Source organism: Clinocottus analis, unplaced genomic scaffold, assembly GCF_023055335.1.
Source record: "Clinocottus analis isolate CAN_PGR_092001 unplaced genomic scaffold, fCliAna1.0.p SCAF_18, whole genome shotgun sequence".
Lineage (NCBI taxonomy): Eukaryota > Metazoa > Chordata > Actinopteri > Perciformes > Cottidae > Clinocottus > Clinocottus analis.
Window position 1 is genome coordinate 1,519,327 of NW_027175909.1, and position 21,962 is coordinate 1,541,288.

Here is a 21,962-nt window from a genome sequence, read left to right on the forward strand (position 1 = left end):
CAAGCCGCTCTTAATTGTAACTCCTTCATTCCTCGCACCGCCATGCTCTAAACTCCCGATGCAGGCCGTCACAACCTGAATCCCCCCCTGGTCCTGAGTCCCTACATGTACTATTTGTTATGAACATTCATTTAACATATGTGAACATCAATGTACCAACATACATTTACCACACTAGCTGCTGCAGCTAGAACTGACAACACTTTTTATTTTTGTACTGAATTTTCAGTGTTGTTTACTTGAGCTCAACCAGCTGGCGCTAGCTGGCTAGTTCGTGGAGGCGGTGGGAGAGGCAACGGTTCCCTCGCCGTCAGACCTGTTTCCATTGCATTCTTAGTGAGCGTGGTGGCATTGTCGGTAGGTACCGGCGGAGAGCCAAGCGGGGTGGCGCGGTGAGAGGCCCTGTTGGGCGAGAGGACAGCAGGGAGTTTGGCTGCTGCTACTGCTGCTGCTCAGAGGACGCTGTTTTACAGGGAGATTACTCGTGAAAGGGATTTGGGAATATTTTCACATGACTTTTGTACCATATGTCTCTGCAACTGCTGCTAAATTTAGAATAAAAAAGAATCCACAAATTAGCTGCGCCAATATTTAAGCTGCACGGGTCAAAGTTGAGGAAAGAAGTAACGGCTTAAGACTCAAATTTTCTGTTAACGGTTGTCCAAATCTCGATTTGGACATTTGTCTGCAGGGAGATTGCACTCTCAAAGAAAACATAGAAATGATCAAAGAGTGCAACATCAGTCACAGTAACCTTGGAAACTCCACCTCCTTTTTATGCACTCTTGTTTCACTTATGAGACTAAAGTTGGGAGGTTTTGATTCAATTTTTTTTTTAACAGCTGCACTGTTATCTTAGCCAAACCAAGTTTGGATTATAAATGAATTATCCAGTTTGTGCCTAACAATGAAATCATTGATAAAAAAAATTGTTTTCCTGACAGACCTGACATTTAATACATCTAAGTTTAATGTGTTTAAAGCTCTATATGCCAAATGTATTTGAACTGGCTGACGAGGAATCCATGTAAAATGTGATAAGTTTGCAGATTTACAAATGTTTCTTTGCAGCCTCATCTTTCCTTTTCTATAAACTATCTGGACAGGAATTGAGAAGGCTAGAGTGAATTTGGTTCCAGCAGTGGCCAGCTCTTTATTGTGGTCGGTGAACAGGAGGGGGGAGGAGAGGGACCTGGCTTTTTACCCCTGACTTGTTCAAGCAAACTCCATTCTGCCTTAAAAAGATGCATGCACTACTAGAAAAGGTAAACATGTTTGATAAAGTGCACTGAATGGTCAGTACGTGCAGTTGACAGTCATCTGTTCAGTGCAAACAGCCTGCTGAATATTTCATCTTCTCTCCTGGCTGGTGGAATAGGGCCACTGATAAACACCTCAGCATTGATAGAGCTGGCTGTGTTTAAGAAGTCAATAAAGTCTTGCTTCAAAACTTCAGACGCTTGTTTCTCAATATCACAGCTTCCCGTATGCAAAACGATGTGATGATCAGCCACGATGTCCAACACCACCAGTCAGGCCCAGTCATTAGCTTTTCCTGCGGCCTTTTGCGTTCACATTTACTCTCAGTTCTTACCCTGCTTTGAGAAGGTAGTTGCTTATCCTGGTCATCTGATGGAGATTTAGGATCCCGATACAATGGAGTGGACCTGTTGAACTGTTTTCAAGTTGTAGGTTTGGTTGTTGTGCAGGTTTTTTGCTGGTTTTCTTTTCCCAGCTGTTCTTGGCGGTTACCAGCTGCGTACAGGGGTTGAGGAGGAGTTCTGCATGTGTGGCAGTGCAGGCCAGTCAGTCACATCACAAATCTCAGGGTGCTAGGCTCTGTATGTTAGTCGCCCTGTTAGTTGTCGTCCCACATCCTCAGGTTATGATTTCCTCTTCAGCTTTGCACCGAGAGAGTTCCAGGGAGGACTACTATTTGAAGATTCGTTGCTCCAGCCCTCCTGTTTCTTGGTAGGACTGGTGCTAGTTAGACTGACCTGGCTTTAGATTCCGGACAGCTCAAAGGCTGCTTTACAACTTTGGCTGAAACTGGCTGGGCACAGCCCGACTGGACACAGCCTGAGCTACTATTGCCCTGGTTTTAACTGTAGAGCAGATTACTGTCAGTCAGAGCAGTGCCTTGTTGGGAAATCCATGTGCTGTCCCTCCGTTCACCCCTCCATGCTGCTATAGCACAGACTCTGTGCACATGAATATAGGCCAATCAATACCTGGTGCACTTCCATCTCGCTACTGCAGGGGTGGGCAACCCGCGACTCTGGAGCTGCATGAGGCTCTTTTGCCCCTCTGTTGCAGCTCTCTTATGCTGTGTTCACACCAAGCGTGGCACGAAAATTCTTTACTTACTTATGTCTTATTGCCGTGAAAAGAGCAATCTTTGGAAGAATTAACCCCTAGTTCTGCCTTATACTTGTTGTGGAAGTCACAACAACGTGGGACCATCAAACGCCCTCGTGTTTTGGTCCATAACACCCTCCGTTTTCGCCAGAGTTGGGATATTTTAACTTTCGCAAATTCGCACCACGTCAAATGCTTCCAGAAGACTAACAGAACAAGAACACAGTATTTGCTAAAAAGTATCCAACTGCTGATGAGCGATTTCTCAACTGCTCCAGCACTTTCAGGAAGTGGAGCAAGTCTCCAAACTACTCTACTGCTGCGAGTGCTGTGGCAGCTCATAAGACAGTGAGGTGTAAAAACGGATCCCTCCTCCTCCGTTAGAGGTGCTCTAAAAATCCGGCGTTGTGTGAATGTTCAGTAAAAACGTAACAAAAAGATATGCGTTTCAAAATGGAGGACAGGATCAAACCTGCTACCTTGTGATTACAGAGTGAACACTCTACCACGTCAGCCACAAATATAGATCGAACTCAAGGTCTGCATAGTTGTGTTTTTAATGGACATCAATGTAGCCGACACATGACTATTTTGTTCCTCCTCTTCATAAGTGTTTGATAGCGATAACAGGTAAAAGCAATACAATGTCTAAAAGTGTCTTTATTCTTGTTCTATAATTTCATAAATACAACAAAGTATAGTTTTTGTTTATATATATATCGAATATGACTATATATAAAACTTCATAAGCTTTGATATAAAATAGCGTTTGTTTCTCCAGACCCTTTTTTTGGGTGAAAAAAAAATTGAAAAATGTCTCTTTGGATAGGAAAGGTTACCGACCCCTGCCCTACAGCATCACACATCACTGGTCAGGGTGTCCTACACTGCCCCCAAGAGGGCACAACCCGAAACCTCCACGGACTTGATGATGGCAGTGATGATGTTGTTACAGTACATAGTGTTATTCAATGTGTAAGATGCTTCTGTTTGAGGTCAATACCCTTAGTAAAATAACCTTCCTGCTGCCCAACTCATCTTATTGAGCTTTCTTTAATGGCTCAATATTCTCTTCCATTCCTCGCTCTGTCTCCAAAGGGATTTGTCACCATGGTAACGCTTATGAGAAGGTGTGACATCAAGTGTATTTTTAGCCCATCAGCAAGGTAGCCACAAACACTTGAGCGGAAGTTTCTCTGATGGGATGAAACACAAAGCCTCCTTTGTTCAAAGCTCACAGCATGGAAGGATTGCATCAGAATGATATGACATGTAACAGAGGGCTCTACAGTGGTGAATACAAAAAGAACATCACAATCTCCTGAGCATCTGTTACGTTGGTGACAAGAGGAGCATAAGAAGGGCTAAAGGATAATAAAACCAGAGTCACAGCCTGTTCACCCTGCGGCGCTCTGAAAGTAGTTACAGAATCATCAGCTGATGAACAGCAGAACACTACTGTCTGTACATCATACCCATTCTTATTTAGTTTCCCAAATAACACAGTAACATGCAGTGATGGTTGTAAAATGTTTGTCACTGTGTCTGTCGCCCCAACTGATTGTCCCGACAGCCAGTGAGAGTAAGGACAAGCTATAGAACACTGCCTGTCTCTGTTTGAGGTCATATATAATTATAATGCTATTACATGTAAAAGCCCCCTCTACAGATGGAATTAATCAATTTGTGACATCATACTACATTGTTTATTATTTATTTCATTTGACATTTTTTTAAATGCCAAAAAGAATCACAAAGAGCTCAAAAAGATGCTCTTTAGAGCTTTAATTCTATATGACCGGCTCAAACTCAACACGTGTGTAAATCAGTTACCACTCTGCCTGATGTTTTTGCCCGCCTTCTGTTCTTCCTGTCTCAGCGCTGGTTGTACCTGACGGGCCATCAGAGAAGGCGGGGATTGCAGATGAGCTCGCCAGCGAAGACGATCTGCTGTATGAAGAGTTTCGCAGTTCTGGACATCGTTTTGGACACCCAGGAGGAGGCGGAGGAGAGCAGCTGGCCATCAATGAGGTAGGCAGCATGGAACTGTGGAGGAAAGAAAATGTTCATGCCCCACCAGAAAAAAAATTGCCTATTGTCGTTGTAATTAACCTGTTTTGCACTGAATATCTTTTTAGGATTATAACAATGACTTGCAACTTATGCAAAACAAAACAAAATGAGTGCAGATATATGTGAGCTATGATGTACAAATGTTTTTAAAATGGTGTTGTACATTTGATATGGCCGCTCTCAATTCATGCTCAATGTTGTAGCTCATGGGTAGTGTGGTCGTCCTGAAACCACAAGGTAGCCAGGTCAATGACTGTTCTCCAGATGGCACCTTAATCCCTGGGAGGTTCTCAGCTGCACACTGCTCCTTAATTACAAAGGATCAGAATCCCACCCTGGGATTAATAAAGGATTATTAAAAAAATATACACTGCCATTCAAAAGTTTGGGGTCACATAGAAATGTCCTTATTTTCAAAGAAAAGCACAGTTTTTTTCAATGAAGATAACATTAAATTATTCAAAAATACAAAATACAATCAATGTTTCCAGCAGCTATCACTCCAATGTTCTAAAGGAACATTGTGTTTGCTAATCGCCTTAGACGACTAATTGATGACGAGAAAACACTTGAAAACCTTTGTGCAATGATGTTAGCACAGCTGAACAGTATCAGTAACAGTAACAAGTATCGTCTTTTAAATGATATGTTATTTGTACATTCGCTTTTTGTTTTCTTATAGTTTCTCACCTCATATTTTCCAACCAGCCACAGCCAACCCAACCACAACAATGTGGTCGAAATAAAGCCGAATTTCACATAGTTGGATGTGCAATATGCTGCCTGTCTGCCTGCTGAGCATCTTTCCTTCTTCTGGGGCAGACCATTAAATTAGCTAATTAAAATGACAGATTTAACCCAAACAATTGCCCCCCAAAAAAAGTATGTAATCGCTGATAACCTCCATTCAATTGCACAGCTCTAGTTCCAATGCATTGTGGTCATTTGGCCACGTGCCTCCTAGTTAGTGCATGTGAGCATGCCCTACTGGTTAGCTCACAGCTGTTGCTCTGCACTTCTCTCATCCGGCCTTTACAGCTGATCGTCAGGGAAGCGTAGCACCCTCGGGCATAGCTTTGGTTCTAACATTGGTGGACCTAAATGGGGTCTAGGATACTCCCCCAGGACACTATGGTGCAATTGAAAGTATTCAAATTATAACGGAACATAATGCAGTATGGCTCTCAGGCATTCAATAATGCGTTCAGATATTTTTTGTCAATTTATGTCACCTCTGCTGAGTCAAGTCACATGTAATATGATTTACTCTTCCCTCCTCTTGAACCTCTTTCAATGTGGATGTGGCACATTTTCTTTTTTTTTTACCTAAATGATGAATTTATTAATTTTAATTGATTGATAAACCCCCAGAAGTTAATAGCTCAGATATGTTTTCACAATATTTCCGCTCATTTTAAAATTCTTTGCACATTCAAAACATTTTCCATACAGACTAAGATTAAGAGATATTATAGTCATAATATTTTTTAGAAAAGAATTGTTGTAATTTTTCAAGAATATAGTATCAATTGAATGAGAATAAAGTCATAATAAAATAACCTATTAAAAAAAAACCTTCTCCTTAGGTTTGGCTTATTGTCCACATGAAAGTTAACCACACTTACGCATAGCTTCTCGGTCAGCTGGGTGCAGCACAAACCCCCACACACATGCACACCCACACACACACACACACACACACACACACCCCAACCAGCCAACACCACCAGTGTCTACTGGACTGACTGCTGCCTCAGGGCAAACACAGCGCGATTTCAGTGTTACGGGCACAGTGGAGGTCACACGGATGTGTGGACCGACCTGCGCAGCAGCGTTGACGACTTCCGACTTGAGCCTGACATCAAAGCACGTATTGTTATGTAGTTACTCATCTCAGCGTGCAGCGGCTACTGCCACGAGCCACGCTTGGCCTCACAACGTTTTCACGGTTTAGCCTCACAGGAGCCTCGCGCTGGACTTGGAGCCTGAAATTGAAGATAATTTGCGCATGCACAAAGCTCCTGACCCCACAATCTGATACATTATGGCAGAGCACTTTAAGTCAGTATCACTTCTGCAGTTTTACTCTTCTCTTAAAGAGGAGAACTTTCCACACATGAGGAGGCATCCTCAGAAGATGTTCAGATGTAATAACTACATATGTATGTATGTTAACTTGCTGTTGCTCCAGATTGCCTTGTATTGTTCTGATAACATTATTTTAAAATGATAGCGTACAATACACTAGTTTTTACTTCATTATTGAATTTAATGCATCATGCGATTAAACAGTATAATGTTTTAAACTTTGCCCAGCCCCAATATGTGTATCTATCTATCTATCTATCTATCTATCTATCTATCTATCTATCTATCTATCTATATATATATATATATATATATATATATATATATATATATATATATATATATATATAGATAAGATACACATATATTTTTGTTCATCATCATAAAGGTTCTGTGTGTAAAATCTCTGCAGTGAACACGACTGTGCGAGGGAAATTGCTGTGGACACACCAGTCTCCAGCCTCCTCACAGATAGCTGTCAGTTTCACGTCATTCAAAACCCTAGGGGGCTTTTCAGTGGTAAAGAGGCGGAGCAACAACAAACAGTTCGGCTTCTGTGTGCGTGTGTGTGTGTGTGTGTGTGTGTGTGTGTGTGTGTGTGTGTGTGTGTGTGTGTGTGTGTGTGTGTGTGTGTGTGTGCGCGTGTGTGTGTGTGTGTGTGTGTGTGTGTGTGTGTGTGCTTGTGTGTGTGTGTGTCTGTGTTCGCAATGATGCACAGGTTCGTTCTTGTAAAGATAATTCTGTCCTCCTCAAATATTGGAAGACACATGTCCCTATTGTCCATTATGCAAACCTGTGCCCTTGGTAGTACCCAAAATACTGTTGCCATTGTTAGCGCTGTTAGACGCGGTTATAAAGGTAATCAATCAGCTGAAATAAACTGTCAGGGAATGTTGTGTTATGATAAAAATGTTAAAATATTATTATGGTAGCAAGTGGAGAAGAGTATGCCCTCAGTAAAGAACTGGAAATGGCTTCCTTTGCCAAGACGGGCGGCAAAAACAAGCTCTGAGGTTGCTGGGTTTCTTGGTTGTCATGGATACCTGCTCTAGATTCTGCTGATGCACTCTTACAGTGTTGTGCCAAATAAAGAGGAAGACAGGATTTGTATTCGAGCAACCAGCGGGGAGCCGTTTATTGGTTTGTTCAAGAATACAATCTTACAAGTTCAAACAACTCCAAAGAATCAGAACCCCTAAATCAGAATTATATGACTCCCCCCATGCCACTTTCCACCAATCAGATTCTAGCAAGTCGACCTTGTTCTTGTCCAGGTCTAGGACTGCAACTCACGATTATTTTCTTAATCGACTAATCTATGGACTATATTTTTGATTAATCGACTAATCTAATGACTATTTCCCATGGCAAATTAAAATAATGACTCAAAATGTTGGAATTTCAACTTCAAATGTATCTGGATAACAAGCTCTGAACATCATCATAACAAATACATTAAATAGTAATACTATATTAAATTGCAAATATGCTTTAAAAGTAAAGAAAAAGTACAAATAAAGTTTTAAAAGTAACTCAAAATAGCGATCAAGCCTCTGAAAGTGTAAAATAAGAATAAAGAAAGAATATCTGGGCGGCAAGTGACATAAATCAAAATGACTTATTGCAGTCCCACGTCTTGCTGCTCCCTCCTTCAGGGGAACACACAATTTACACTTGTTTTAAATTGTATTGCAGGAATGTGAGCATATTGACATGCTCTACAGCATGGTCCCCAACCACTGGGTCGTGACCCGGTACCGGTCTGTGGGTCCCTTGCTACAAACCACAGAGAAGGAATAAATGAAAAAAAAAAAAAATCAAGGTCAGAAAAAAGTTTTATTTAAGACTGAATACATCCGTCTGCGCGTAACCTCAGACAAACCTCTTGACACATGTTACGCAATAGTTGCCCCAAAAATGAAACTTTAAAGTCTGTGTTAACTTGGTGTTCTGGATTAAAATCAAGGCAGAGCATCCTTGAGATCACCAAAAAAGCTCTGGAAACCCTGCCTCGACTTTCAACATCCTGTCTTTGTGAAGCGGGTTGAAATTGAGGAAGTAGACTAGACATGAAGGTCTAATTTCCGGGGTTAACATGACGTAAACACACGTCGGGTGACATTTTTTTGACATTTTTGCTAGACGCAATACTGCCACCATCTTTTGATCTTTTGATTTTTTTACCACTAGCTCTGAATCTTTTTATTATATACGATGCACAAACAATCAAAATATGCGTCAACGATTTTTCATAATCAACGTTGTTGACTAATCGTTACAGCCCTGCATCCAGGTCAAGTTAACTTCTTGGTTGGTCAATGAATGTCTTTGACAGGTCACATCATGTTTGCACAATTGTTCTGGCTGACGTGTTGCAGGTCATCCATGTTTTAATGTCTTTAAGACTTGCTTGGAGTTTAGCAAGCTGGTTGGTTTAATCTGGCTATTCCATAGATATAGTTGAGTATCATCGGCATAGTGTTGTCTCTGTGCTATGACGCATTCTAAATCCTGAAAGTCCTCGAATAAACTATTATTATGTAGATTATACAACTATTATACCCAAACCGTGCTCATGAAAATGCAACAATGTAATTAAGTTGGGTAAGAAACCTATTTTATGCTTTTACATCATCAATCACTGCACGTAGTTTGAAAAGAGTTGCTTATAGTAACCAGTAACAGTAGGCACCTGTTTGTAATGTAACGCCAATGTTGCTCATACTGATCCATTTTCATTTCATATTCAGTCTTCACATTAGACCGAAATTAAAATAACTGATTTTGTGATTTCAAAACCATTTCTTCTGTCTGCCCTGGGGCATAGTAGTCACGGGTATGACATGAGTTGTTATTCTCCCTGTTTCAGCTGCATTTAGTCTACTCAATTGGGTTGGTTAATGGCAGCAGATCGACAGCCAATCAAAATGGGTATCCAGGCAACCGCTGCACATCAACAGACAAGCACTTTGCTGCCATCCTGTGGGTCAGTCATGTCTGTTATCTAGAGCCAATAAGGAGTTCAAATATGTGTCTGATAAAAACTGCTGATGTGTGGTTTATTACTTTGTTTGCTGCTCAGAAGAGGGAGACTCCTATAATGGATACTCAAAGGTTTGGACTGAGAGAAAACAGGAAACTCTAGAAACTAGGGATTTTAGTCGTTAGTTGCTGCAAGCTAATTTACGAATACACAGGGAGGATAATCATATAAAATGCTCCTGCTAATCTGCTTTAAGAGCATTGCTCTGACTGTGAGGTGAAACAGGGGAAATTAGCATTTGATAAAAACTACAATGGCTAAGTGTTGGAGGACTGGATCTTTTTTTTGTAAATAAAACAATATATGGTAACACTTTATAATAACTACACGCTATTTAGCATTAGTCAAGTATGAGTAAACACTTAGCTCACCATTTATAAATCATTGTTCCAACATTAACACTCCAACATTAATACTCATTAGTATGCAATTCATAAACTCATAACATAATAAAAGTGTCATTTATCTTCTCAACAGAAACGGGTAATATGAACCACACAAAGTGATGACGAACATTCATATTTATTGCAAGATGGAAACAATGTGCTTATATTCTCTGCAAAAAAAGAATGCTTTAGACAGTGGGGCCACATTATCAAGACGGGACACGTTTATGAAAAACACCGAACTAAGTCGAAAGGGTGCGCACCGCGAATACAGGTCAGAAAGAATGCCGGCCAGGTGATGGGAGGCCATGCCCGTGGCACGAGTGGTGAGTATGTATCGTAGTTAGCTGGCATGTACACATTATTGATTATGAGTAACCAGCTATGACCCGGATTAGTCTACTTACATCTGAGGTAACGCGTGACTGTCTCAGGACCTCAAGTTAGTGACTAGCTTGATAGCTGGCTAGCTAGCTAGATACTCATAATCAATAATATGTACATGCCAGCAAACTAAAGCACTCACGCCATTGACCGGCCTCGCACCTCCATCACCTGGCCGCCATTCTTCCCTGTGAGGGACAAACCACTCCTTCTTTTGTCCATGTTCAGTCTGTTGCTTACTTTAGAGATGTTAAAGGCCAGCAATTGATTAAGTTCATAAAAAAGCAATAAGTGTGTTTCATATTTTCCAGTATGGTTCAGTTTCCTCAGTGAGAAAAGTCCAGTCTTTGTTGGCTTGAACAAGTGCACTGAACATCTTGTTACATGAGGAAAGTTCTCCTCTTCAAGAGAAGAGTAAAGTTTCAGAAGTGATACTGACTTAAAGTGCTCTGTCATAGTGGATCAGGAGCTTTGCGCAGGCGCAATTAACTTTCAATCTGGACGCGGAGCCTGCCGGTGTGTGAGCGCTTTGTCCAAGCTTTTGACGAAGCTGCTTATTGCAGCACTGTTGAGAACAGAAGCTACATAACAAGACGTGCTTTCACGTCAGGATCAAAACACAGAAGCGTGCGCGCACCTACATAAATCGCATTCAAAGTAAGAGCAGTGTCGTATTTCATTCATAGTGTTTATCTTATTTATTTTTCATGTTTGATTGACCTCACACGGGCCGGACTGGGAGAGCCGTAAGATGCCCAAGTCTGAACTACGCCGCCTCGGAGGGAATTAAAGCAATGAGCCCCTCCCAATGCAAAAAAAAAGAATGCAAAAAAAAAACAAAAAACCCTGCAGTTAACCCATGATCAAATAATTAACACCGTTAAAGGATTGCCAGATTAATCTCACGTTAACACATTTATTTGCCCAGCTCTAACAAACCCCAATAATGAAACGCATAATAGTCACGCTTATTAATCAATAATGAAGCATTTATAACTGTGTTTATGAATTGCATACTAATTAGTTACGAATGAGTGTTTGTGTTGGAACAATGCTTTGTAAATGATGAATTAAGTGTTTACTCATGCTTGAATAATGCAAAATACTGTGTACTTAAGTGTAAAAGTATATAGTATATTTATAGTATAAAGCATAACTACCCAATATATTTGTAAGGTGTTTTAAAAAAGTTATATCCTCAGTCGGAACAAATGTAGGCAGGTCAGAAAGCATTAGGGATTTTATGGGATTTGCTGGAAGAAAAAAAACCTCAATCAATAAAAATGAATATGATTTTAAATTAAGTTAGTGCATCGACAGCATCCTACTCAAAGAACATCACCATTGGTCCCAATCAGAAGCCGTGAATGTTCTACTGAGGTAGCTGCACTGCTGCCTTGGAATCTGGGGACATGGCAGCGCTCATATCTGCACATATTAAACTGTCCTGAGATATCAGTTTAGCAAAATACATTTATAAATCACATATGGCATGCGTCCATCACTGTACGGGCTGGCAAGACAGTGATGCCTTCCTACTGGATGCACTGAATTATTTCTATGCACGCATCAAAGCCATAAATGATACACCTACCAGAAAGACTGCACACATCGCCATGACACATGGCTGCTCCGCCAAATATAACTCCAGTCATCTTATTATTCTTATCTATGAATAAAATATTATTCATAGATAAAACAACACTAATGGACCTTATCAGCAACTACGAGACAGAGGAAGGATTGCCCAGAATGCCCACCTCCTTCTTCCCATGAACAGATTCTGCATGGAGTCAGGACGAGCATGTTTCTGGCCTCAACTTGTCATGCAGCTGCACTCCTGTCACCAAAAAGGCACAACAGTGTCTCCACCGCCTGTGCCGTCTGTCCATTGTTGGGACCTCTTTCCTCTCCACAGACCCCGGTACAGAGTGCAGGTTCACCTCCCGGGCACTGAACTACTAACTATGCTGCAGCACATTGTTCCTGTGCACTGTACTGCACTGGACACAGATGGATGACAAAAAAAGCCTCTCTTTAACAGTATGCATGCCTGTTTTTGTAAGTCATATATTTTTTTTTTTAGATTTTTATGTCTACATTTGATATCAATCTGTTATTTGAAAGATCAAATAAAATGTAAGGTACATGTGAATGCAGCAAATAGCATTCAACCTTAAACTAATGCATATGTGTGCCTACAAACACACACACACGCACACGCACACATACGCGCACACACACACACACACACACACACACACACACACACACACACACACGTTATTTCCCTTGAGATTCATCCATTATTCTGCATGGCCTCAACCGTACCCCTCCCTCTGTCCCTCGCGTTCTCAACACCCCACCCCCCACCCACACAGGGTTGCTATGGCCCTGCCTCAACTACTCTGGTATCCAGGATACGTTAACACACTCTTCATCCTGATTGGCTGCCAGCTATGCAAGGGTGGGCACACAGAAAAGGAAGGGAAGGAAGGGGAAAAAAATAAAAGAGGGTGATCCTGGTTGCTAGATGGATGACTGAGGCCGCACAGCTCAGAGAGGCAGAGCAACGAGCTCCATTTTAGCAGGAACTCTGAACAGAGAGAAAACGTGGGCTGAGACGGAGGAATAGAAAATGACAAAGGAAACAAGAGGAAGAACAAATAGACACTTGGATTGAGAGGTAGAAACATCTGAGTAAATGTAGAGAGAGAGAGAGAGAGAGAGAGAGAGAGAGAGAGAAGAGAACAAGCCGGAAAAACAAGGGGACAGACGGATAAAAAGAAGAGGGAGGAAAAGGCGAAGAGGCATGAGCACGAGCCAGAGAGATGCAGCATCCTGTCCTCCGTCTTTCATCCTGACAGCCGACCGAGAGAGAGAAAAGAAGGAAACAAAACACTAAACTGGTGGAAGATAGAAGGAAGAAAGAGAGGAGAGGTGCCTGTTTCCAAAAGAGGAGAAAGGGAGTAAAGGAGGACAGGTGTGTTGGGGAGGGGGTCTGGAGTGCTCTGCACGTAGGCTAACACACTAGTAGCTTCGCTGCGCGCAGCTTTACACACACGCCGACAGAGACAGGCTCTCAGCCTCCACTGGAAGGCCGGGGAGAGACGCTGGGTATCGGCAAGGTGGCAGGAGAAGCAGAGGAGGTGACCGCCGGAGCAGAGCGGAGGAGGAGAGCAGCACCAGAGGACGACGACGGAGATAGTCGAGGAGGACGACGAGGTGAAGCGGTGTGGTGTGGTGGCTCGGCGCTGAGGGAAAGACGACGGGGGAGGGGCAGCGGTGCTGAGGAGGAAGAAGAGGAGGAAGCCAGGGGACTGATGGCTCGCGGCAGCGGCTCCGGGAGGTGGAGCCGGCAGAGGTTGGGATTTTTTACCACCATGCTGCGCTGCAACCTCCCCCCAGAGACACAGAAGGTGGTGGTGTTCCTCATCATGATGCTGCTCATCATCATCAACGTGGTGCTTATGTTCCTGCTGGCCTTCCAGTAGAACGCACACACAGACCAACACCCTCTCACACAGACACACACACACATACACATACACACACAAGCACACACTCATCTATTCTGGATGAAGGAAAATACCAGATAAACTGAAACACCAGGCGGAGGAGCAGAGCATTGATGGGGGTCCAACATGGCAGAAACAGAACACAGGTACAACCAGGAGAGGAAAGAGCTTTGTGTGCGGATGGATGCATTTGGTACATTTTTGTCATCAGAAACATGTATTTCAGAGATGAACCGTGTACTGGGTGAGTTCATCAGAATTTAGATTTTCTCATACCTCAAGTAATAACTATGAATGCAGATGGTTTGGTTTGGCTGGTCTCTGTGTTGAGTTTATATTATATATTTGACTATTTCTCATATTCTATAAGGAGAACAAACAAATAATATAGTCTGACTTCCCCACTTGGTCTGTGGCTCTCATCTCCAAACACATTGTTCCTACTGGAGACATACGTATTTAAAGTTTCATTAAAGCATAAAGCTTCAGGAATGTTCTTAATCAGCTGGACAATGTAGTTTTTAACTAATAGTTCAGCATATTTTCAGCAGTAGTCAGATGATTTGTTGAGCTTTGATGCACACAATACTTTTAGTTTTGTTGTTGGTTCTGCACATGGATTTTGTTAATTAACAGAAATACAGAATATTGACAACCTTACCATAACTATGAACATTTTAACAGAACTGGATAGACCTGATCAATAATGTAATGCCATGTATCATAATATGTTCCTTATGTAATATAGTAACCAGCCCCAATTATTCTATTACCAACTAGCATTCATTGTTTGTGTACTATTGGTTCTCTTGAGGTTTTACAGTATTTGTTACGCTCGCTGTTGTACTCGCTACTTCACACTCGCCACTGCAAATTCTTGATCTTGATTGACTGCCCAGTGTTCTTTATTTTTCTTGGAACATTTACTAAAACCGCACACCTGTTGCACAGGTATTTGTTGTGGTCAATGGATTAGCCAGGAGTACATAGTTACTATAGCAACAGAATTGTGGGGCCAGAGGCCAGTGGTCCTCACAGGGGCCTCTACACCTGGAAGATGAAACGTTGCTTTCTACTGCATGACTCGTGCTTCCATCTCTTCTCTCTCAGACCTGCTGTACGCTCCATGAGTTCAGTCTGCAGTAGTAATGTCACTGGAGATTGTTTGACTGGATTACAGCAGCGTTCTGCTTGCGGGTGAAACTCACGTTAAAATCCACAACAATATCAATCGGCCATCTCTGAAAAGTGTCTGTGCTGCATCTCAACCCATCTTAGAGGAGACGCATCTTGTTAACTGTCAAATAAACAGGCAGGTAAAGTGAAATTTATGTTAAGTGAAATGACATTTTTTTTATAACAATGTAAATTCAAAACATGGACCTCTGGCCAAAACTTGAGCCTAAGTTGGGAAGAAAGTGAAAATTGAATGAATATGTATTAATAGATGGCCTGAAATTTGTTTATGTTACTCTGTACAACTGTAACACTCAGCAGATTAGCTAATGCTATCTCACAACTGTGTTGCTTTGTTTTGGACTCTTTTAGTGTTAATAAATCACTTAGTGAAGCTTTAAAAAACTGATGAAACTCTACACATTCATTTCTTTTCCTTTGCTAATTTGGTAAAACAGCACTGTGCTGCGTGTGATTCTGCTCTTCACTCTCTCACATTCTCACCACAACACGTTAAATACGCAGCTTCGTCTGTGCTCCCAGACTTCCAGCTATCTTTCATCTTCAAAGGAAGTTTAAAGTAGACAACAACTAAAGTGTGGATGGTGTTAACGGTCCTCACGAAAACTTTGTTTGTACTCGCGCTTTGCAGACGAGGAGGTGTTTCTACTGTGGAGTTTTATTCTTTGAAACGCCAGAGGACGTACCAACAAAATGAACTGTGAGGAATCAAAAAGACGAGTGTATCTATGAGTTACACTCATAGCCATTCGGTGGAACCAACAAAATGCCAAAATCCCAACCTTCACAATGACGAGGAGGGATCGTAATAATCTGTAAACTCCAATCTCATATTCAGGGAAATCTTCATTCTAAAGAAAACAAAGGTTGAATATCCTCTAAACAATTTAGTTTCTAAAGCATAATCCAGAGATGTAAATAGTGTTTTTATCACTGAACCGTTTGTGGTAATCACGTGATGGCGTGCCCAATAAGTTGCTACTCAAAGAATCGCGGGTGAAGACGTGCTCGCCACTACACCATGTGAGCACTGAGTCTACGTCTACTTCTAGTTTGTTAAGACATCAACAGTGTGAAGCATCACTTAATCCCACATCATCTGCTCTGCAGTGTAACAGGGATGCATGTGTTTGTAATGTGTGAGCCTCTGTTGCAGGTGTGGCGCATTGAGAGTGGGAACAGGTTGACCCAGGGCTTTTTGAGGGCTTCACTTGAAATCACATGACTAAGATATGAACTAAACCCACCCTCAAAAGAAGCAATAAGGACAATTATCATAAGTCTGTGAGCTGTTCAGTGTTTTTTCCGTGTCAAATTGTTTCACTTCAACACAATTACGAGCCTGACATGGGGAATTTACTGCAAAGACTCAACAAAAGTGTGCTACAGTCAAAAAAATAATTAGAGCAAAAATGTTGACTTTAAGAATTTTAATTACATTTTCCATCTAATTGTATTATATAAGTTAAATGAACGGGTTCACATTAAACATGATGCTTTTCTATCTCGTTGAGTCAGTCTGAATAAATTCAATAATCCTTGTGAGAGTTTAAAAAAATGTAATATAATATAAAGTTAAGGGGAACTTTTACATAGACCTATAAATGCTAATTGTTAATATGTATTGTTGTGGCATACATTAAATAAAACATATTTCATTTTCACAAGTAGCATTCAGGTCTGATGTGTTTCTGTAGGTGTGCCAAGCAAAAGCTCTTGTGTGACCGACGAGCCCGAGGCCAGACGGGACCTGACCCGCACTCAGCTGCTCAGATTAGGATCAGGGGGCACAGCTGCTTTGTGTGTGTGTGTGTGTGTGTGTGTGTGTGTGTGTGTGTGTGTGTGTGTGTGTGTGTGTGTGTGTGTGTGTGTGTGTGTGCGCGTGTGTATTAACCATTGGTGTTACCATAGTCACACTTCCTCATGCTCTATGATCACTGTCATGATGCTTGACCTGTTTACAACAACCTGTAGGCAGCCGTTTACTATCAGAACCGTTGATGAGCAGATTGTGTTGTCATGGAGTCAGAGAGGATTCTAGAGAGCAGGGCAGCAGAGAGGCAAGCTGGTGTGGGTGTGTTGCCTAGCAACAGCCACATCGTCTGTTTTTTCTCATTGCTATGATGGATCAGTGAAGCTACAGTAAGAGTCAGATAGCAGACAGGAAAATGAAATATCAGTGAGGTTGTGTGAAACGTCCAGACTTCTGCTGAGAGGACGGGGGGTGGGCTGACGTGGTTCAGCAGCATTTCTGTTGCCTCTGCAGGAATGAGAGGCTGAAAACCATAATGATGTTTGCTGTAGAGTATGGGCCATGTTGATGCAGTAAACCTGGCGGTGTGCATGAGGCAGTGTGAAATATGGCCACGCAGAGTCTTCATCAATAACACTGGCTTGTCTCTTTCTGCTCGTTCTCTTTCTCCGCGTCTTCGTCCTCTGTCTCTCTCACTTCCTCTCCTGTATCTTTGTCTCCCTCACTTCCTCTTCTGTATCTTTGTATCCCTCACTGCCTCTTCCGTATTTCTGTCTCTCTCACTTATTTTTCCGTACATCTGTGTCTCTCGCTTCCGTATCTCTGTATCTCTCACTTCCTCTTCTGTATCTCTGTCACTCTCATTTCCTCTTCTGTATATCTGTTTTTCTCACTTCCTCTTCTGTATCTGTCACTCTCACTTCCTCTTCTGTATATCTGTGTCTCTCACTTCCTCTTCTGTATCTCTGTCTCTCTCACTTCCTCTTCTGTCACTCTCACTTCCTCTTCTGTACATCTGTTTTTCTCACTTCCTCTTCTGTATCTGTCACTCTCACTTCCTCTTCTGTATCTCTGTCTCTCTCACTTCCTCTTCTGTCACTCTCACTTCCTCTTCTGTATCTCTGTCTCTTTCACTTCCTCTTCTATATCTCTGTCACTCTCACTTCCTCTTCCGTTTATAGTGAGGTATTTGACTTTTTGGACCATTATTATTAATATATAGCTTTAAGACAAAACCTGCAGTTTTATATTCTAGATTATTACCCATTTCACAGACCCGCATGAGTGTCATGTTGGGCTATTTCTATGGCCTAAGTCTCGTAAACTATTAGAGGGATTGTCCTGAGATTTAGTTCAGACAGTCTCACTCCTGCAGTATGACTTTTCATCAAATCAACATTTTTAGCTTATCCAATACTTTACTTATAAATCTTCCCATTAGTCTCAGCAATACTTTGTGTTTAGTGCTAATTAGCTAATGTTAGCATTCAAACACAACAATTAAGTTTGTGTCAATGGTGAATGTTATAGCTACTAAACATCAGCACGTAAGCCTTCTGACTTTAGCATTATTCAGCTTGTGTTCCCTGATTGAAAGCCATTCAAATGTGGTGTTGTTGACCCTTGATCTTTATGTTTTGACCGCCCATGTTCCTCTGCAGCTGATCAGTGATGGCAGCGTGGTGTATGCTGAGGCCCTCTGGGACCATGTCACCATGGACGACCAGGAGCTGGGCTTCAAGGCCGGTGATGTCATCGAAGTAGTGGACGCCACTAACAAAGAGTGGTGGTGGGGTCGCATCATGGACAGTGAGGGCTGGTTCCCTGCCAGCTTTGTACGGGTGAGGCAGATTCTTTGCTGGTTGCTTGAAGAGACAGAATTATCCATCCATACGTCTCTGAGTTAAGTTTGATTAATGGCTGCAGCTGCTGCAACACTAGCAGTATTGTCAGTGAATCCTCAGTAAGACTTGGCACAAGATAAGCATGTTGTGTTATCACAAATGAATCTACAAGTAATAAAAATTGAAATTTCTTGACAGATTTTTGCTTAATCAAAATTGTTATTAAATCACTAGCGTAACAAAAAAAAACGGAATATATCACAACATTGTAATTGCAGTTCAATTCATATGATTTTTGTTTAGAGAGAAATAAAAATAGAAGAGAGGCAGCGGTACTTGTAGGGAAAAACCCAACAGTCTTCCTGAAGATTTAATAGTTACTTGTGTCCTGCTCAGTTGCGTGTGAACCAGGATGAGCCCATGGAGGAGTATATGGCCCACCTGGAGGAGGCTCAGGCTGGAAAGGAGAACAGGGCCGGTCTGGGCTCGTTGCTAGGACCTGGTTTACCCTGCAAAGAACAGATGAGGACCAACGTCATCAATGAGATCATGAGCACAGAGAGAGACTACATCAAGCACCTGAAGGACATCTGTGAGGTCGGGATTAGATCATGTCGATAGAAAACAAGTCATTTATCGTAATGCTCCTGCACTGTTCCACATTAACTCTTTACCATGACCAGAGAAAATTCTCTTTTCTGATGGGATGTCAGGTATCAGGTCTTGGTATGGGCTTACGAGCAGTAGAGCCAGCAGCTTATGCTTATATGAGTTATTGTGTGTGATTACATGGTGTATTTATTCACATGTTGTGTTTGGTGGTCAATGCCCGTGCAGCATGATCTGATAATATTTCTGTTTCCTTCAGGGTTACATCAAACAGTGCCGCAAGAGGACAGATATGTTCACCGAAGAGCAGCTTCGTACTATCTTCGGCAATATTGAAGAGATCTACCGATTCCAGAGGAAGTTACTGAAAGGCCTGGAGAAGAAATTTAACAAAGAGCAGCCGCACCTCAGTGAGATTGGTTGCTGCTTCCTTGAACACGTAAGCTGTGTTAGGGCCCAATGTTAGGGCCCCATCCATCCACAGGGGCGCCCTAAATCAGGGAAAGTTATTACTTAGTAACTATCTACCTTTTACTAATACTTAATATGTTATTTTTAAATATAAAAAAAAGCTCACAATGACATAACTACACAGCCCATTAATTAACAGGCCCTCTGGAGCCTAGGAAAGAGAGAGAAGGAGAAATGAGAAAAAGGAAAAGGGTGAAAAAGAGAATGTGATGAATAAATAGTTATATGAATAGTATCTATTACATAGTAATAGCATCAAGTGGTTCAGGGCCAAGTCACTAAGAACCGAGTCAGATCATTTTGATTTGATTTTTGCGTTATTCCACTTCACATTGCCACATTATCACATCTCGTTCGACCATCAAACTAATAATTGAATAGTTTGTGAACAACCTTTTTACAGAAATGTGAGTACATACCTTTTTAATGTGTACCGAATATTGTACCTGTTTCTAACCCATTCTCTTGCTGCTCTTTCTGTGTAGCAAACAGATTTCCAGATTTATTCAGAGTATTGCAACAACCACCCCAACGCTTGCATCCAGCTCTCCAAGCTGGTGAAGGTCAACAAGTATGTGTTCTTCTTCGAAGCCTGTCGACTCCTCCAGAAGATGATTGACATTTCCTTGGATGGTTTCCTGCTAACTCCAGTTCAGAAGATCTGCAAGTACCCGCTGCAGCTGGCTGAGCTGCTGAAATACACCAACCCACAGCACAGGTGACGGCAAACTCCTTATGTGTTCCTGCAGGGAAAGATTATATAAGGGCATGAAGGTGGACAGATGTATTCAAGATTCAAGATGTTTTGCACAGATAAGGGACAGTTATTCTAAAAATTATTCGGAAAGTTGACGTGTTCATGGTTTTATGGCAGATGTATGCATAGCATTGATTAATAACCATCATTTTTTACATAGGACACCATAGTTTCACACCAAAATCTTAAAACAAGCTCTGTGGGCTGGCTGTATTTTTTACAAAGTATCTTTTTGCATTGCAGTACATGTTTGTGTTGCTTCAGATTCTGTTTTCATAAATTACAGTATCCGATTAAAGCATGGAGCTGCCGTTATTTTATGTTTTCTTATTATCAACATATTCCATGAAAACACCAAAAGTTTCTGAATACTTTCAGACTTCCATACTCTACTTTTGACTTTCTTTTTTTCTGAGGACTTGAAAAGAAAATAGTTTCATTTTAGTTTTAGGGCTCAGGTCTTTAGACCCATTCTCAAAAAGGAGGAAATGGTGCATTTATTGGGGACCATTTCCTGCTACCACTAAAAATAAAATAAAAAACACAAAATGTGGATTAATCGGCCACAAAAAAATAGTCCCCAACAAATGCACCATTTCCTCCTTTTTGACGTGGCGGTATAATCCACATTTTGTGCTTTTTAAAATTTTATTTTAGTGTGTGGGATTGCTGAAAATAAACTATAGTGTGTGTTTGTGTTCATGGTGATGAAGGATTAACAGTGCGACTCATTGATGTGTTTTTAATGAAGCTCAGAGGAAAGAAGACATATCAGGCTGTGATACACACACATAATACATATTAGTAGAATACATTCATGGTTGGTTTTGGTCTTTTCATTATTAAATATCACCAGACTAATCCTTGAACTTCACCTTTTTACACCGACTGCATGTCACTCTCTGTGCATTAGGGACTACAAAGATGTGGAGGCGGCCTTAAATGCCATGAAGAATGTGGCCAGACTGATCAATGAGAGGAAACGTCGTCTTGAGAACATTGACAAGATTGCCCAATGGCAGAGCGCCATAGAGGACTGGGAGGTGTGGCGAGAAGCATATTTGTTCTGTTCTGTCCCTTTATTTTGTTCAATACAAACGCAACAGGGCCGGGTAGCAAGTAACAGCTGTGTGTGCATGTGTGTGTTTGTGTCTGTGTTTCTCGACCCATACAGGGAGAAGACGTCCTTAGCAGGAGCTCTGATCTGATCTTTTCAGGAGAGTTGAGCAAGCTGTCCCAGCCTCAGGCCAAGAGTCAACAGAGAATGTTTTTCCTCTTTGATCATCAGATGGTTTACTGCAAAAAGGTGCCTCGGCATTTCCCCCTACTTTATGCTGATGAGTAAAAATCATCCTATAGTGCAGAGAGAGGAAACTTGTAGTATCTCTGACGTAGAATGTAGGATGGTAAGCTTTCTTTAATGACACTGGCATCTCGTGCTTCTCCAAGAAGATTTATGGCATATGGAGGTAGAACATTTG

The 21,962-nt window shown here is 41.6% G+C and overlaps 1 protein-coding gene across 5 annotated transcripts in view; it reads left to right on the top strand.

Annotated features, from left to right (window-relative positions):
• Nucleotides 1-21,962, top strand: part of arhgef4 (Rho guanine nucleotide exchange factor (GEF) 4) — a 99,415-nt gene that overhangs the window by 69,426 nt on the left and 8,027 nt on the right. For 3 of the 5 annotated variants that reach the window (XM_068581248.1, XM_068581247.1, XM_068581249.1), the window contains 7 exons: nucleotides 4,238-4,389; nucleotides 18,462-18,641; nucleotides 19,041-19,241; nucleotides 19,513-19,692; nucleotides 20,210-20,442; nucleotides 21,395-21,524; nucleotides 21,656-21,787. In XM_068581248.1, coding sequence (XP_068437349.1) covers nucleotides 4,238-4,389; nucleotides 18,462-18,641; nucleotides 19,041-19,241; nucleotides 19,513-19,692; nucleotides 20,210-20,442; nucleotides 21,395-21,524; nucleotides 21,656-21,787 — 1,208 coding nt within the window. Of the gene's footprint in view, nucleotides 1-4,237; nucleotides 4,390-12,804; nucleotides 13,997-18,461; nucleotides 18,642-19,040; nucleotides 19,242-19,512; nucleotides 19,693-20,209; nucleotides 20,443-21,394; nucleotides 21,525-21,655; nucleotides 21,788-21,962 lie in introns of those variants that run through there. The other 2 variants (XM_068581250.1, XR_011077744.1) reach the window with 2 other exon arrangements.